This window comes from Argentina anserina, chromosome 2 (assembly GCF_933775445.1).
Source record: "Argentina anserina chromosome 2, drPotAnse1.1, whole genome shotgun sequence".
NCBI classification, from domain to species: domain Eukaryota; kingdom Viridiplantae; phylum Streptophyta; class Magnoliopsida; order Rosales; family Rosaceae; genus Argentina; species Argentina anserina.
Window position 1 is genome coordinate 18,348,605 of NC_065873.1, and position 16,509 is coordinate 18,365,113.

The following is a 16,509-nucleotide window of genomic DNA, read 5'->3' on the forward strand; positions in this document are numbered from 1 at the left end:
ACTCACCCCACCTTCCAAAGTCATGATTTTCATGCTGGTTTAATCTTCAAAACTATGAGGCCGGAAATAGGATTCGACTTCACTTGTCAAATGAAGTGAAATTGAAATGAGAGAGGATTTCGGTAAGAGAAGTTGATTAAAGATGTCAAAAAATGAAACCTTAAGATAAAAAGGTGTCATTAGTCGAAAAAAGTGCCGGAAAATGAACTCCGTGAGAATACAATTCAAACATGAGTTGAAAAGAAAATAAATTGAAATATGGACCTCCGATGACTAATATATGCAAGTGACGTTCAATGAGACATTATTGAAAAGAATTATTTAAAAACAAATAAGAGATAGTCTATGGGTTGTTTTGACCTACAAGTCACTAGAGTATATCATTTTCTCAAAAATTAACCAGCACCCTATAGCTCAATGTTTTCAGTTTTCTCCGTTTCTAGGCACCATTTAGTCATATAGCAAACTTCAATCTCTCACATTTCACTTACCAAACATAACAAATGTATCTATCTCATTACCAAACAAGGAGATGACTTGGATTGGAAACAACTCTCTTTTCTTCCACAACCTTAGTAAAGAAATGCCAACATCCTATTTGAGCAAAATTTTCTCATGGTGATCTAATATACTACACAAAGTTATCAATCTTGGAAACATTGTTAGTTAAACCCACTAAAAGCTTATCATTATGGCATCACAGTCATAATGTCATTAGAATCCTCCACTAGCACCCCACAAACACAAAACACACCGTAAAGGTTGAAAGTATAAACCAACAAACATTCCCACAGAGAAACGAACCAATAAGAACCATTAACAAATGGACTGTCCACTCTCATCAAGCTCAATCTCAATGCAATTAAAAACCCACAATATGATGCTGATATCCCTATCATGATCTCACCTCCATCAACATACCACAAACCCCATGTCCATTTTCTTCTGTGATCAATTTGTTCCTCTTCAAAATTATACAAGAAGCAAAGCACAACGCTTTGATAAAAAATATTGGAAACTACACTAGCAATACGAACCAAACAATGAAGACTTGCCATGCCACTGCCCCAACTCGCTCAAATCGTTTTCTCCTTTTTAACAACTTTACACAACAACAAGCAGAGTTTTAAAACCAATTCTTTGTAGATACAAGAAGAAGAAGAAGAAGAAGAAGAAGAGTCTTAACACGTTTAAAGTCTCCACCTTTGGGTTCTGTAGCTCATTCTGCTTTCTGGGTTTAATCTCAAAAGGGAAGGCAGAGCTTTGCTTTGCGTTTGTGGATGGGGGTTTGTTGTTCGTACTTGTCTTCATCGGCACCACCGCTGGTTCACCATTAAAGCCTCCCCACCCTCATTTTGAGGTCATTTGTTTTGTTATTTTCTGTATCAAAGTGGATTGCTTTTCACCTTCGTGATGCTTCTTTGTCATGTTGTGGCTCCTCGCTGGCTCTATATAGCTTAGATAACAAAAGAGAAATTGAAAAGGAATCGTTTTTGATACAGAGAGAGAGAGAGAGAGAGAGAGAGAGAGAGATGTCTTCGTTTTCCGTGATGATGAGATAAAAGCCTGTTTGTTTCCATGTGCAATGTGTCCTCCTGTGCAGGTTTTGTTGCATCTCAAAACCCAGATGGTGAAATGCCCACACGATTCGATCGCTTCTTCTTCTTCTCCTTCTTCTTCTTATTATTAATACTAGCTCTAATCCACTTTCACTTCTCTCTGTTTGTTCATAAAGTTGAGACCTATAGCTCTGTTCTGCAATGGGTCTCACTCTGTTGCTCCACAAAATCCCAGCTTCTTCATTGTTCTTATCTTTTCCTAACCCAGTTCTGCAATCCCAGATGACCCTTTTGGCTGCTGTGCAAGAGCTTCCCTTTCTGGAGCTCTCTTCAATTTTCATTAATTTGGCACTGGTTATTGCATTTCTGTTGGTTGTTTCTGTCCGGCGGATGTTTGTCTGTCTTGGCCGGATTAGGGTGGTGAAGGATGATTTGGGTTTAAGTGGGAACCCAATGAGGGATGATAGTGTTGTTGATGGGGGAATTCAGGAGGTTAGAGTTGGTACGGACTTTAAATTTTCAGTTTTTTGCTGTATCTATGTGTTGTTTGTGCAAGTTGTGGTGTTGGGGTTTGATGGGGTTGGTTTGGTTAGAGGAGGGGGAGGAGGAAGGGGTGAGGTGGTGCATTGGTCTGTGCTTTGCTTACCAGCTGCACATGCTTTAGCTTGGTTTGTGCTGAGCTTCTCGGTTTTGCATTGTAAGTTCAAGGCTGCCGAAAAGTTGCCATTTCTGATGAGGGTTTGGTGGGTTGTGTCATTTGGCTTGTGCTTGTGCACTTTGTATGTTGATGGGAGAAGTTTTGTAGAACAAGGGTTGATACACCTTCGCTCTCATGTTGTGGCTAATTTTGCAGCCACACCAGCTCTAGCGTTTCTCTGTTTCCTTGCTTTTAGGGGTGTGACGGGTGTGGTAGTTTGTAGAAACTCTGAGCTTCAAGAGCCATTGCTTGAAGAAGAAGCAGGGTGTCTTAAGGTTACACCTTATAGTGATGCTGGGATTTTCAGCTTGGCTACACTATCTTGGATAAACCCTCTTCTTTCAACTGGGGCAAAGAGACCGCTTGAGATCAAGGATATTCCTCTACTGGCACCAAAAGATCGAGCCAAGACCAACTATAAGGTCTTGAATTCAAATTGGGAAAAACTGAAGGCTGAAGATCCTTCAAGGCAACCTTCTTTAGCGTGGGCAATTCTCAAGTCCTTTTGGAAGGAGGCAGCTTGTAATGCTATTTTCGCTGGCTTGAACACTCTTGTTTCATATGTCGGTCCTTATATGATCAGCTATTTCGTTGATTACTTGGGGGGGATAGAGACTTTCCCTCATGAAGGGTATATCCTTGCTGGGACCTTCTTTGCAGCGAAGCTAGTTGAGACCATAACAACTAGGCAGTGGTATCTTGGGGTGGACATTTTGGGTATGCATGTACGATCAGCTCTGACGGCAATGGTATACAGAAAGGGACTCAGGCTTTCCAGCTCAGCCAAGCAAAGTCACACTAGTGGAGAGATAGTTAACTACATGGCTGTTGATGTTCAGAGGATAGGGGACTATTCCTGGTATCTTCATGACATATGGATGCTTCCTCTGCAGATTGTTCTTGCCCTTGCAATTCTATACAAGAATGTTGGAATTGCTTCTGTTGCTACATTGATTGCCACCATTATCTCCATTGTTCTTACTGTACCCTTGGCAAAGATACAAGAGGATTATCAAGACAAGTTGATGACTGCCAAGGATGAGAGAATGAGGAAGACTTCTGAGTGCCTGCGGAACATGAGAATTCTCAAGTTGCAAGCTTGGGAGGACAGATACCGACTGATGTTAGAAGAGATGCGTAGTGTGGAGTTTAAATATCTACGCAAAGCCCTCTACTCGCAAGCTTTTATCACATTCATGTTCTGGAGCTCTCCTATATTTGTTTCAGCAGTCACATTTGGTACTTCTATATTTTTGGGTACTCGTCTCACTGCAGGTGGTGTTCTTTCTGCTCTAGCCACTTTCAGGATCCTCCAAGAACCACTCAGGAATTTCCCTGACCTGGTATCGATGATGGCTCAGACAAAAGTTTCCCTTGATCGTATTTCTGGGTTCTTGCAGGAGGAAGAGTTGCAGCAAGATGCAACAATCGTCCTGCCACGGGGCATCACAAGCACATCAATAGAAATTAAAGATGGCGTGTTTAACTGGGACCCTTCCTCTGCAAGACCAACATTATCAGGAGTCCAAATGAAAGTGGAAAGAGGGATGCGTGTGGCTGTATGCGGAATGGTTGGTTCTGGAAAATCAAGTTTTCTTTCTTGCATACTCGGGGAGATCCCAAAAATCTCCGGTGAAGTAAGTTGGTATAATTAACTCTTAGTTCTTTTTTGCATCTGAATTTTATTTTTGAACTTTTGCCTTAGCATGACTGTTTAGCATAGATATTTCATACTTCTTTGTTTCTGTTTGTAACATTTCAGGTAAAGTTGTGTGGTACTGCTGCTTATGTTTCTCAGTCAGCATGGATACAGTCTGGTAATATTGAAGAAAATATTCTTTTTGGTAGCCCCATGGAGAAACCAAAATACAAGAAGGTTATTCATGCTTGTTCACTGAAAAAGGATTTGGAACTATTTTCACATGGAGATCAGACCATAATTGGTGATAGAGGCATAAATTTGAGTGGTGGCCAGAAGCAACGTGTGCAGCTTGCAAGGGCACTGTATCAAGATGCTGACATTTATTTACTTGACGACCCCTTCAGTGCAGTTGATGCACACACTGGATCAGAGTTGTTTAAGGTTATACTCTCTCATAGTATCATTAATTAATATCATGTTTTGCTAATTGAATATGGCTGAAATTAATAAATTTTGCAATGCAGGAATACATATTAACAGCATTAGAAGACAAGACTGTTGTCTTTGTGACCCATCAAGTCGAATTTCTGCCTTCTGCTGATTTAATCCTGGTAAAGTGTCTGTACTCTTCAAACTTGTAGAATTTTGTTTCTCCAAACAAAGGTCCACATTGCCATCTTCAATGTAGCATATGCTTATAGTTTAGTCTGGTAGTATCTGTTGATTTCAGATTTAAGGTGGTTCAGACATGTCTCCTGTAGTGATGGTATTATCTCACTGATTGGTTGGGGAATGTATACCCATGTTTTATTTTATCATTTTCATTTTTGAGCCTTCCTTTCATTTTAATTGTCAGTTTAATTCCCTGACTCAGTTTTCAATTATGTTTGACAGTATGAGACATTTTTTCTAACCTTTGATTTCAATATCTGTAGGTTCTTAAACATGGGCGTATCATACAAGCAGGAAAATATGATGATCTTTTACAGGCAGGAACTGATTTTAAGACTCTAGTCTCAGCACACCATGAAGCAATTGAAGCTATGGATATTCCTAATTATTCATCAAGCGACTCAGATCACAGCTTGTGTCCAGATGGCTCTGTCAAAAATGGTGATGCAACAAGCAGTAGTGTTGATTGTTTGGTGAAGGAAGTGCAAGAAGGTCCATCAGCTGCAGAGCAGAAAGCAATTAAAGAGAAAAAGAAGGCAAAGCGTGCAAGAAAGAAGCAGCTTGTGCAAGATGAGGAAAGGGTAAGAGGAAGAGTCAGCATGAAGGTTTACTTGTCATACATGGCTGCAGCATATAAAGGATCGCTGATTCCACTCATAATCATTGCACAAGTAATATTTCAATTCCTTCAAATTGCTAGTAGTTGGTGGATGGCTTGGGCGAATCCTCAAACTCAGGGAGATCAGCCTAAAGTGACTGCTATGGTCCTTCTTGGTGTATACATGGCCCTTGCATTTGGGAGCTCTTGGTTTATATTTATTAGGGCTGTGTTAGTAGCTACATTTGGTCTAGAAGCTGCACAGAAATTGTTTTTGAAGATGCTTAGGAGTGTTTTCCGCGCACCAATGTCTTTCTTTGACTCTACCCCTGCTGGACGAATCTTGAATCGTGTAAGTTTCTTATGTATCTGGAGTTTAAGTTTGTCACAAATATGAATTACACCAACATTGCTATATATAATTCAATAAACCATTAATCATCTACAGGTATCGATTGATCAAAGTGTGGTGGATCTTGATATACCTTTTAGACTTGGTGGGTTTGCTTCAACGACAATACAGCTTATAGGCATTATCGGTGTGATGACCAAAGTTACCTGGCAAGTTTTGCTTCTTGTTGTTCCTATGGCCATTGCTTGTTTGTGGATGCAGGTAACATAATTTCACTGCCCTAAACAGTGTTAAAACTACTTGGTTTTTTGGAATGAGAAGAATGAAAATGGAGATGCACGATGTTAGCATCCATTTTTAGCTAAAAAATTGTTGAACATGGCACCTGACTGTGTGCATTTCTTGATGCAGAAATATTACATGGCTTCGTCAAGGGAATTAGTACGAATTGTTAGCATTCAGAAATCTCCAATTATCCATCTTTTCGGTGAGTCAATTGCAGGGGCAGCCACAATAAGAGGATTTGGACAAGAAAAGAGGTTTATGAAGAGAAATCTATATTTCCTCGATTGTTTTGCTCGCCCATTCTTTTGCAGTATTGCTGCTATTGAATGGCTCTGCCTAAGGATGGAGTTGCTCTCGACTTTTGTGTTTGCTTTCTGCATGCTTTTACTTGTGAGCTTTCCACATGGAACCATTGATCCAAGTAAGTTCATGTTTTATATTTACTGAATGTTACCTCTGTGAATATATGTTATCATGCATAAGAGTCTGGTAAACACATGTTGAGGGAAGGTGGGTGAATGTATGTACACTTCTATATCATCGTGTACACAAAGGATGAAATTCTTTGAATTAGATGGTGTAAATCAGAGTACCACATGTTATCTTTTTCATGTTGACGTTTTTCATTTGGCACGAGTCCTCCTAATTATAACCGGAGTGGAATCTATGGGCTCATATTTTGAACAAGATAATCTTATCTTATTCTTAGCTCAAATCATTGTGACCTTTTCATTCAATTGGACATTTCAGTGTGTATTGTATTGTAGTGTATAAAACACTCATATGTTTTTTTTATTAACTATAGTGGCCTATAAGTTGGATATGGTATTCTCACATTTTAGTCGCGCTACATCCCAAGTCTTTAGTTGACTTTATTTTTATCGCGTTGTCATATTTTAGGCATGGCGGGTCTTGCTGTAACATATGGCTTGAATTTAAATGCACGATTATCACGGTGGATACTTAGCTTCTGCAAGCTTGAGAACAAAATTATCTCCATAGAAAGGATTTATCAGTACAGTCAAATTCCAAGTGAAGCCCCCCCAGTTATTGAAGATTCTCGTCCTCCAACAAGATGGCCAGAGAATGGAACAATTGAACTGCATGATTTAAAGGTATGCCCGAATCAATCTTGGCGTTACTTGTGCTATGAGTAAGTGGGGATTACTTTTCTCCTGTACCTATAATTCAAGTAATAAGTATGGTTATGGTCAGTGTTCGGTGCAACTTTATACTATCTTTCCTTTGAATTCTGAAAATGCTAACTCTTCTTCCATCTTCCATTTGAAGGTTCGTTACAAGGAAAGTCTTCCTGTAGTGCTTCATGGGGTATCTTGCACTTTTCCTGGCGGAAAAAAGATTGGAATTGTTGGACGTACTGGAAGTGGCAAATCCACTTTGATCCAGGCCTTATTTCGACTGATTGAACCAGCAGGTGGAAGAATCCTTATAGACAAAATAGATATTTCTACACTTGGTCTTCATGATCTCCGTAGTCGTCTCAGTATCATACCCCAGGATCCTACCTTATTTGAAGGAACTATTAGGGAAAATCTTGATCCCCTTCAAGAGCATTCGGATCATGAAGTTTGGCAGGTATTATTTTCGTTTGATATTCTATCCTCTCACGTTTAGAATGCTGAGTTCTCTGGACTATTACTTAGCAGCTGAGAATATTGTTTAATATGATTATGTAGAATGTTTGTAGATTAGAATGTAGTAGTGCTCCTCTGTACTAATTCTAAGCAATCCTTAAATTATATTATTATACATCATTGGTAGAAAAAATTTATTATGCGGCTCACTGACCTATTTTGCAACAATGTACCTATAAATCATTTGACTTGCTTGAATAAACAGACCTATAAATTACTGACCTCATTGCACGACCTTTTCTCCTTGAATATTTATTTATTTATTTATTTTAATTGGTGCAGGCACTTGACAAATCTCAGCTTGGAGAGGTAATCCGCAAAACAGAGCACAAGCTTGATTCACCAGGTATAGCACCCACTGACTATAAATAAATAAAAATTGAATGTCTTGGTTTTTTTTGTTTTTTGTTGTGATTTCCTTGTGTTGATTTGTTATGTTCAATTGTAGTGCTAGAAAATGGAGATAATTGGAGTGTGGGGCAGCGACAACTTGTTTCTCTGGGCCGGGCATTGCTTAAGCAGGCCAAAATACTGGTGCTTGATGAAGCAACAGCATCAGTTGATACGCAGACAGACAACCTCATCCAGAAAATCATTCGATCAGAGTTTAAGAACTGTACTGTGTGCACTATAGCTCATCGCATACCAACCGTCATTGACAGTGATGTAGTATTGGTTCTTAGTGATGGTAAGTACAGTTACATGGCTGATTATTTATAGAAGTCTTCTTTGAAAATATTCAAAGTATACAAGAAATCAGAAAAGTCCTAAACTGTGCAAGGTACTGAATTTTTTTGTGCATTAGTAAGCTCAACTTTAGGAAGTTCATTCATGTGTCTCCCAAAAAAGTCGTCATCTTCTGCATTGAAATTTTGTTACCTCATTCTGCATATTGCCTGAGTTAATTCAATATGTTTGTAGGTCGAGTGGCAGAGTTTGATACTCCTCAAAGGCTGTTAGAAGATAAATCATCCATGTTTCTAAAATTGGTGACCGAGTATTCATCAAGGTCATCAGATTTTTGAATCAGATGGCATGCCATTGAACCTTTGATTCAAAGGCAGCAAGAACAAATGTACAAATTGAAGCAGTTGCCGCCACTTCCCTTGCTGCTGCTTCGTTCGGCAAAGTTGAAAGCTAATTGGGAGAGATATGCACCATTATCAACCCAATACCCCATAAGAGGAAACTTGTTTCCAATCTACAGGGATTATGCACTAATTCATCCCCCAAAACAAACGGGGGAATTGTTTCATGGTTAAAAATAAGTCGGGTTAGTGTGGTTTATAATAAATAACAGTCGACAGAAGAGGCAAATATCAGGAGTGAAGTCGTGTCTAGTCATGTTCAATAATGTAGTCCTTAGATTGGAAGCTGTAGGTCTATGTAGTTAGTGAATAGGTGGAGCTGGGTTGTAATGTTTTTGATCTGAAAGGATTAGTTAATGTTCATCCACAATTTTGGTGGCAAGATTATAGTTTTGTCTTCTAGAATCCTAATTCCAACTATTTACTCTGCTGTACTTGGTACTGAATGAGCTACATCAGTTTATACAACCTTGCATATCCTCTTGTTTTGCTGAGGTAAGTTACATGCAACTCTTTTTTGGTTTTGCAAGATTTCACTATGGTTATACTGATAATATAATGCAGCATCTCCAGCATCCCTATCAAATCCCTATATATGGCCCTTGAATGTAGTAATTTGCTCTCATTTCTTTTATAATGTTTACAGTCTTGGCTCTGTAAATGCAAGGACTTGATAAACTCTTTGGATTTCATCCAAGGGATTCCATATTATGTGTTCTATGAGAAAAGATTGCACAATGTAAGCTAACATGGAGAAACTCCTTGGTCAGAACTTTTGTTATTATTATTTATATCAAATGAATGACTTTAAAACAACAACTAATATATGCAAGGCTAATGTTACTCAGACCAAATGGTATCTGACAGACCCTTTTGTTTTCTATGAGAAAAAAATGTGTATTTCATGTCACATACCCATGCATTTTATTGAAGGCATTATGAGGACAAAATTTCAAATCATTTTTTCTTGGACGATCCGCCATTGGAGAATCATTGTTATCGAACGTTAATGAGCTTGAAAATCTTTCGGTCACAGGTTCATTATGAGCATCTTTCAGTCACAGGTTCATCACGAGAATCTAATTGCGATCAAACTTTTTAGTAAGTAAAGGAATTATTACAAAACTTAGTTGAGTAGTTTATGAACGATTAAGAAAGACTTAAATCCTTGTTTATCCTATAAAAATAACAATAATAATGACAAGCAAACTACAAATTGGTAGAAATGATTTCAACTTCTTCTATCGAGGCATGACACTCACCCAAGAACGCAAATCTAAACATGACGAGCCTAAGCCTTCCGGGTAAAACTCCACTTGACAAGTTTTTGAACCCCATTGACACATTGTCAATTAACTCCTCTTTGGTGCGCAAAAGACGATCACCATAAAAAGTCATCTTCTTCAAAACTTCACCATTCTTTAGTAGATACTTTGCCACATCCACCTCATCCAGTTTTCCCTTGAATCCCCTTATAGAGACTGTCTTGATCTGTGTCGCCAAACACATAGGTACCCACTCTGGTGGACACCATTGATGCTCCTTAGGAGAGCTCCAGGGCACTTGTGGCTTTTCAGCTCTAACCCAAGATCTTCCAGTTTAGGTGATCTCCTGAGAACCTCTTTTAGCAGTTCCCAGTAGTAGCAATTGTAAAGAGCAAGCTCCAATCGGCTCAACTGATCAAAGACAGGAAGACAACAACCTTCCAAACAGTGTGCTGCAAGAGACAAGTATTTAACATTCGAAATTACAGCGAAAAGCGCAGTTGCACGGATATCAAACGGACGACGATCTTGGTGTCCATGATGGTCTATTAGAGCAATGGTAACTCTGACTAGAGAATTTGCATTCTCCAAAAAACAATCAGTTGAAGTATGCTGCTCGATATGAAAATTTTCAAGCTTTGGAGCAACAACATGAAAGCTGCACTTGTCATAATCATTATGTGAAGACCATTTTACTGTCAGTGTCCGTCTTGAGGCAGGTGCAGATATAGTGAAATTCAAAACTGCCTCATCTTGATACATCCATGATTTGCTCTTCCAACACAGGGCAGCAAGAAAAAAGCTTCTCCATTGAGTTATTGACAGGGTAATCAATATGAACCAAGAGAGACTTGAGACTGGGAAAACACCCTGATGCAGGAGCATTAATATTAAAATTCGACCACTCTGAGGCAACTCAAAGATCCTCCGCGGTTGGTCATTTTCCTCATTATAATACACAACAGAAAGATCAACTTATGCAACATTGCAACTAATGGCGGCCCCATTAATCCAACCAGAAACACGATCAAAATCCTCAACACCAATGCAATGGACACGAAACCTATTGATGTCTGTTGAGTCACGGAAGAAGAGTACGTACATCATCAATAAACCTAGAAAAATGAACTCTTGGTCGCAGAAGTCAAGACTCGGAACATGCAGAAGCCCAAATTTTCTAACATCTTCTAGACAAAAACATTGTCATCACAACATGTTCAGTTTGAAGGAAGGAAAGGATGTGATGAAGGAGTTCTTAAATCCTGTCATCCTTTTTGCTATCCAACCTCTCACATCTAATCCTGTACCAATATGCTTTGTTAACTGCGTACTTAAATCATGGTTTCAACAGCTAACTTTGTGTAGTTATATTTTTTATCGATATTTGGTGATCCATTATAGTCAGACATAAATCGAGTTATATGTGTTGTTGGTAGCCAGAATTTAAGGGTTATGAAAACACGTACCTGATAATTTAGCTCCTGAACTGATCGGTGAGAAAGAACACCGGCTCTAACAAAATGATAAACGACGACGTCTCACCATGTCTGCAACTCTAATCTGCGAAGCTCAGTAACAGTGAGGGTTTGGAGTTTTTCATCTCTCAGGTAATATAAATAAATCAAGCGGGTCATTAGAACAATAGCAGGCCCAAAAACCCAACTGGGCCCAACAGTTACAAAACCATCCTCCATCCATCTCCTTCAATCTTTCACTACCCCTCCCTCTCTCTCTCTCTCTCTCTGAGCTGAAGCTGAGCGCAGGATGCAGACGATTACTAGGCGCGCCGGGCAGCGGTACCTGAATCCGGCAACGTCGTCGCTCAAGTCAATCTACCCTATCTCCGATCACCGTAATCTCTCATTTCCTGTCCTCTTTTAGGTATACAACTTGGGATTCTCAATCTCCGGTAACTTCAAATTTGGTTGTTTTTTCGCAGGTTATGGAGGTGAGCGTCCAAAGTACGGATCTACCCTCGCCACGAAGGGAGTGGGGAACCTTGTGCGCAAGGGCACTGGTGGAAGATCATCTGTTAGGTATTTTTTGCTTCCATTTCTTCATTTCTTGTTTTCGAATCAATTTATGCTGATAGCTTAGCCAAATGTATAGCTTGAAATGCCCAATTGGGATTGCGCTGGTCTGTTTCCTGAGGAAATGATTAGTCTGATTCTATTTTAGTCATCTGGAGCTGAAATGAGGTCATTAGAGCAGGATAGGTTACGCACATTTTCTTGGTTGGTAAGAAGAATGCATGTTCGCCACTGATGAGGTTAATTATATAGTGTAATCACGCTTTTCGTTTCTAAATGAAAAGTAATTAGAGAAGAAAATGTAGAATTGTAGATATTTGAACTCGTTCTATTGTTGTTGAGTTCTTCCTGTGTTTCCACATTATTATGCTGCGCAGTGGATACTTAGATAATTCGATGCACTTTGCAATTGTAATCGGAGGGCGAGGCTTGTACTTCGGTACTGAATATATTTTTGATGTTTAGAATATTTATTTAAAATCATGTCTTTTCAGTGGCATTGTCGCTGCAGTTTTTGGATCTACTGGGTTCCTTGGTCGTTATCTTGTGCAACAACTGGGTGAGTATATGTGTAGAATTTGATTAAATTTCTAGTTGGAGGTGGTGGGACTTAACTTGATTCGGTAATGTATATAATTGTGTTGGCTCTGGTTGAGCATAATTGTAGTAGGTTGTTATTGCACTGAACTTGTATGATGGAAGTATGTTCTGGGCTTTTTTTTCTTCTTTACAATATGATTTTGCTTTTAGCCTTTTCGTGCTTTAGTGTGCTGAACTGCTGATTTGTATTTCTCTTCCAGCCAAAATGGGAAGCCAGGTATTAGTTCCGTTCCGTGGTTCTGAAGATTCTCATCGTCATCTCAAGTTGATGGGAGATTTGGGACAGGTATAGTAGTCTCTGTTGTTCGGGTTCCTTGAAGTACAAATATACAATGTACTTTTGTTTTTCTTGATTCTTGAATGTATCAAATTGTATATTGTGTCTCAGAACTTCTTGAAATTCACTTGCTCAGATAGTTCCCATGAAGTACAATCCAAGAGATGAAAGTTCAATTAAGGCAGTAATGGCAAAAGCTAATGTGGTTATCAATCTTATTGGTATAAATGCTTACCCCTAATTTACATCTTATAGATTTCAAATCTCGGATTGAACAAAGGAAATCATACTTCATAGTTTTGCAGGAAGAGAGTATGAGACAAGAAACTTTAGCTTTGAGGAAGTGAATCATTCCATGGCTGAACAACTTGCAATGGTAGGTATCCTGCAGTGACTGTCATGCCTGTGCTTTTCAGCTTGGTCATCTTTAGTTTTACAAAACGTCATCCATATAATGAGAAATGTTGACATTCACAAGATCATCTTGCCATAGTTTACACTTTTGTAGTGTATAGTGATACAGCCAGAGACTGCAGATTTCTTTGGAAGTCTAGTCTGCCCAAATCTGGCAGTGAGCAGTCTGTTGAGAAAAGTTATTTTGGTGGCGATATAGAAGTTGGATGTAACCTAGGAGATTGCAACTTAGTCAATTTAATTAGAGATATATAGAAGTCTTACCGATGTATTACTTTTGAAGTATACTATGACCTATTGTCGTATACAAGCATTATACCATCAACATTGGCTAAGAAGTATAGAATAAATTTAATATCATAACATAGACAAGTTGCACTTGAAGATGTGATTTATATTTATGTGCTTACTCTGTTGAATAATTCTTTCACTTTTTTCAATGATCTTTCATTAGCTGCATTTGTATCAATCACTCACTCCTTCATTTCATTCCATTTTATTCTCTGTTTTTTGTTTGTTTGTTTTACTTATATGATTTAATCTTTCAAATGTTTGTAGATTTCCAAAGAACATGGTGGCATCACGAGATTTATTCAAGTTTCTTGCTTAGGGGCAGATGCCTCATCACCATCTAGATATCTCAAGGCTAAAGCTGCTGCAGAGGGTGCTGTTTTAAGGGAATTACCAGAGGTAGGATTATCAATTTGATCCCTACATCTTACTGTGTTTATTTCAGGAGCATATTTCTTAAAAACCTTTTATAATCAACAGGCCACCATCATGAGACCGGCGGTGATTGTTGGTACGGAGGATCGAATTTTGAATCGATGGGCTCATGTTTCAAAAAAATATGGCTTTCTTCCACTTGTTGGGGATGGGTCTACCAAGTATGTCTTATATATAAAAATTACAAGTCTTAATTAGCTTTGTGAAAGAGCTTTATAAAGGTTAAACCCTCATTGAAAGTATTTTCTTGTAATACCTGCCCTGTAGAATCCAACCTGTGTATGTTGCTGATGTTGCTGGTGCAATTGTTTCTGCGCTTCAAGATGATGGCACCAGCATGGGAAAGGTTTACGAACTTGGTGGGCCTGATATATATACAGTGCATCAATTGGTAATCATCATCTATTTCTCTGAAGTTGTGTGAATGTGACATTTACTCTTACTGATGTCCCAAAGTGCAGGCAGAGCTTATGTTTGACATGATCCGGGAATGGCCTCACTATGTGAAGATTCCAATCCCAATTGCAAAGGTAACTGTGCAACGCTCTTGATTTTAGAAGTGCGTATCTAGTTTCTTATGTTTTGTAATGGTCACTAGATAGTTACTTTTGAGACTTCATCATGACTTTTCTAAGCAAGGATACTGTTATTATGCTAACTTAAACACAGTACCTGAAAATTACATCAGAATTGCCATGAAGAATTCTGTTTGTCTACCAATACGTACATTTTCCATTGACCTCAGAGGGGTTTTGATTTCTACGAAAATCATGAAAATATATAGCATCCTCCCTTGACTGCACTCAAAATATGTAGGACCTGCAGTTGGATCAATTTGTGAGAAAATTTCAGAACTGAGTATCCACTGTCTTCATTCTTCTCATCACATGATGTCGGTGTGTTTCTCTCTGATTGTTACCCCCCTCCCCTTCAATTTCGTGATAGGGAATCCTGTAACAGTGTGATTTGATCACTTTCATTTAGTAATATCTCCTTGATACAAGTCTATAGCCCTTTAATATGTCATCTAGTAGTTGTTCATACTCGTACACAATTTTTGTTGATGTTGCAGGCAATTGCAATGCCACGAGAAATATTGCTTAACAAAGTTCCTTTTCCATTGCCAAATCCTGAAATCTTCAACCTAGATCAAATCCTTGCCCAAGCTCCGGATACAGTTGTCTCAGAAAATGGTAAGATATATTTTGGATGGGGTTTGTTGTTCCTTTCCCTTAGTATTGTCCTTTATATTATTTACAGTTGATTATTCTTATTTTCCTCAACTTTGTGGTGTGCTCTGTAGCCTTGACGTTCAATGACCTTGGAATGTTGCCCCATAAGATCAAGGGTTACCCGATTGAGTTTCTTATCCAATATCGTAAAGGTGGACCGAACTTCGGTTCTACAGTCAGTGAAAAAGTGTCTCCAGATTCTTATCCATGAGTTTCTCAGGCTTTCAAATTCTGTAATGCTTAGTCCAGGAGTGGAACCCACTTAGGATCTTCAAATCAGGTTCGGGATTTTGCAAAACTTGTGCTTCAATCTACATGTCTGATTTCTTGGGATTAATCTCCGTCAAAACTGTGTCCACTTTGTGAAAATATTCATTTGTTTTCTGGGGACTGATGTAGCGTTATCCTTGGCCTGGCAGGTTTTAGAGAGGGTTGCCTTCTGTTGAAAAATTGTAGGAAACAATAAAGGATGTGGAGAGTTATGATTTTACAGTTTCATATCCGTAACATTTGACTGAATTTCATCCATTTGTAATTTGAAGATAGCATGGATTTTTGTTTTCATTTTTGCTGATTGTTCATAAGCCCCGAGTTGAGGGGAATTCCATGCATCTACTTTTAGCTCTATTAGTAAAGAAGTGTTTTCCTCTTGAACTAGAATCAATCTTACTGCACTACAAGCCAGCACTAGATCTTATTTTGGAAGGACTGGCGATATAGCACCAACGCTTTTTTAACCTGATAGAAGCGAAAATGATAAACCTCCTGATACTTGAGTACAAATTGCGTAATCGATCTTCTACCATAGACATTGCAGTATATACTGTAGGAGGTGTTCTATAGTCCGATTAAGGAACAAGAAGCTTGGTTCCTTTGATTGTGTTAGAGAGGAGAGATCCTAAAATAAAATAAAGTTTATTAGTGAGTGAATGATACTTAATTGTACTGAAATTTTTTATAATTCAAACTCAACACATGTGAGTTGACTAAATTGAGATTTACAATTGGTTCACGGGCCACGTTTGTCGTTATTTAACATGGTATTAGAGTGAGTATTTCTTCAGTGGTGTCTCAATTATGTTGTGTGCCCGAGAGTTTATGTGCCATTTTGTTATGGACATGAGTTAGGTTCCATTCTTTTATCATCAAAAAGTTTTCGATTTGATTGTCACCAAGTGTCCGTTGGATGCCAGTCTTCGATTTGTTATGTCCCATAGTGTGGGTTAATCTGTTTTTGCAGACCTAAAAATAGGCTGCACACTTGCACGTGAAGGTGTGTTGGAGAGAAATAGATTCCACGTCTGAAAAGTAGCAAGTATACCTCATTTATCACACCCAAGTGAAATCAACATGATTTTGAAAATTCCAAATTGGGTCAAAGTGACTTTGTTTAAAGTCTTTTGAATAAGAATATTGG

At 38.6% G+C, this 16,509-nt stretch overlaps 2 protein-coding genes and 1 pseudogene across 3 annotated transcripts; 2 read left to right on the forward strand and 1 right to left on the reverse strand.

Annotated features, from left to right (window-relative positions):
- Window positions 1–916: 916 nt before the first annotated feature.
- On the forward strand, window positions 917–9,058 carry LOC126785268 (ABC transporter C family member 5). Its single transcript, XM_050510897.1, has 11 exons — window positions 917–3,893; window positions 4,019–4,339; window positions 4,423–4,509; window positions 4,834–5,520; window positions 5,617–5,781; window positions 5,932–6,226; window positions 6,706–6,920; window positions 7,096–7,401; window positions 7,743–7,806; window positions 7,909–8,148; window positions 8,382–9,058. Exons 1-11 carry the CDS (start codon window positions 1,761–1,763, stop codon window positions 8,483–8,485), a joined length of 4,617 nt encoding a protein of 1,538 aa, XP_050366854.1. The 5' UTR covers window positions 917–1,760; the 3' UTR covers window positions 8,486–9,058.
- Window positions 9,059–9,789: 731 nt separating this feature from the next.
- Window positions 9,790–11,209, reverse strand: LOC126784098 (putative FBD-associated F-box protein At3g50710; annotated as a pseudogene).
- A 337-nt stretch (window positions 11,210–11,546) lies between these two features.
- LOC126782834 (NADH dehydrogenase [ubiquinone] 1 alpha subcomplex subunit 9, mitochondrial) lies at window positions 11,547–15,749 on the forward strand. Of its 2 annotated transcripts, XR_007670816.1 has the most exons (13): window positions 11,547–11,665; window positions 11,753–11,849; window positions 12,338–12,402; window positions 12,644–12,729; window positions 12,857–12,941; window positions 13,026–13,096; window positions 13,693–13,824; window positions 13,906–14,021; window positions 14,128–14,251; window positions 14,322–14,390; window positions 14,933–15,053; window positions 15,164–15,372; window positions 15,512–15,749. XR_007670816.1 is itself a non-coding variant. In XM_050508162.1 (12 exons), exons 1-12 carry the CDS (start codon window positions 11,578–11,580, stop codon window positions 15,301–15,303), a joined length of 1,194 nt encoding a protein of 397 aa, XP_050364119.1. In that variant the 5' UTR covers window positions 11,547–11,577; the 3' UTR covers window positions 15,304–15,425. The 2 variants fall into 2 exon arrangements, 1 of the variants encoding a protein (XP_050364119.1); XM_050508162.1 differs by lacking the exon at window positions 15,512–15,749 and having other exon boundaries at window positions 15,164–15,425.
- The last annotated feature ends 760 nt before the right edge of the window (window positions 15,750–16,509 follow it).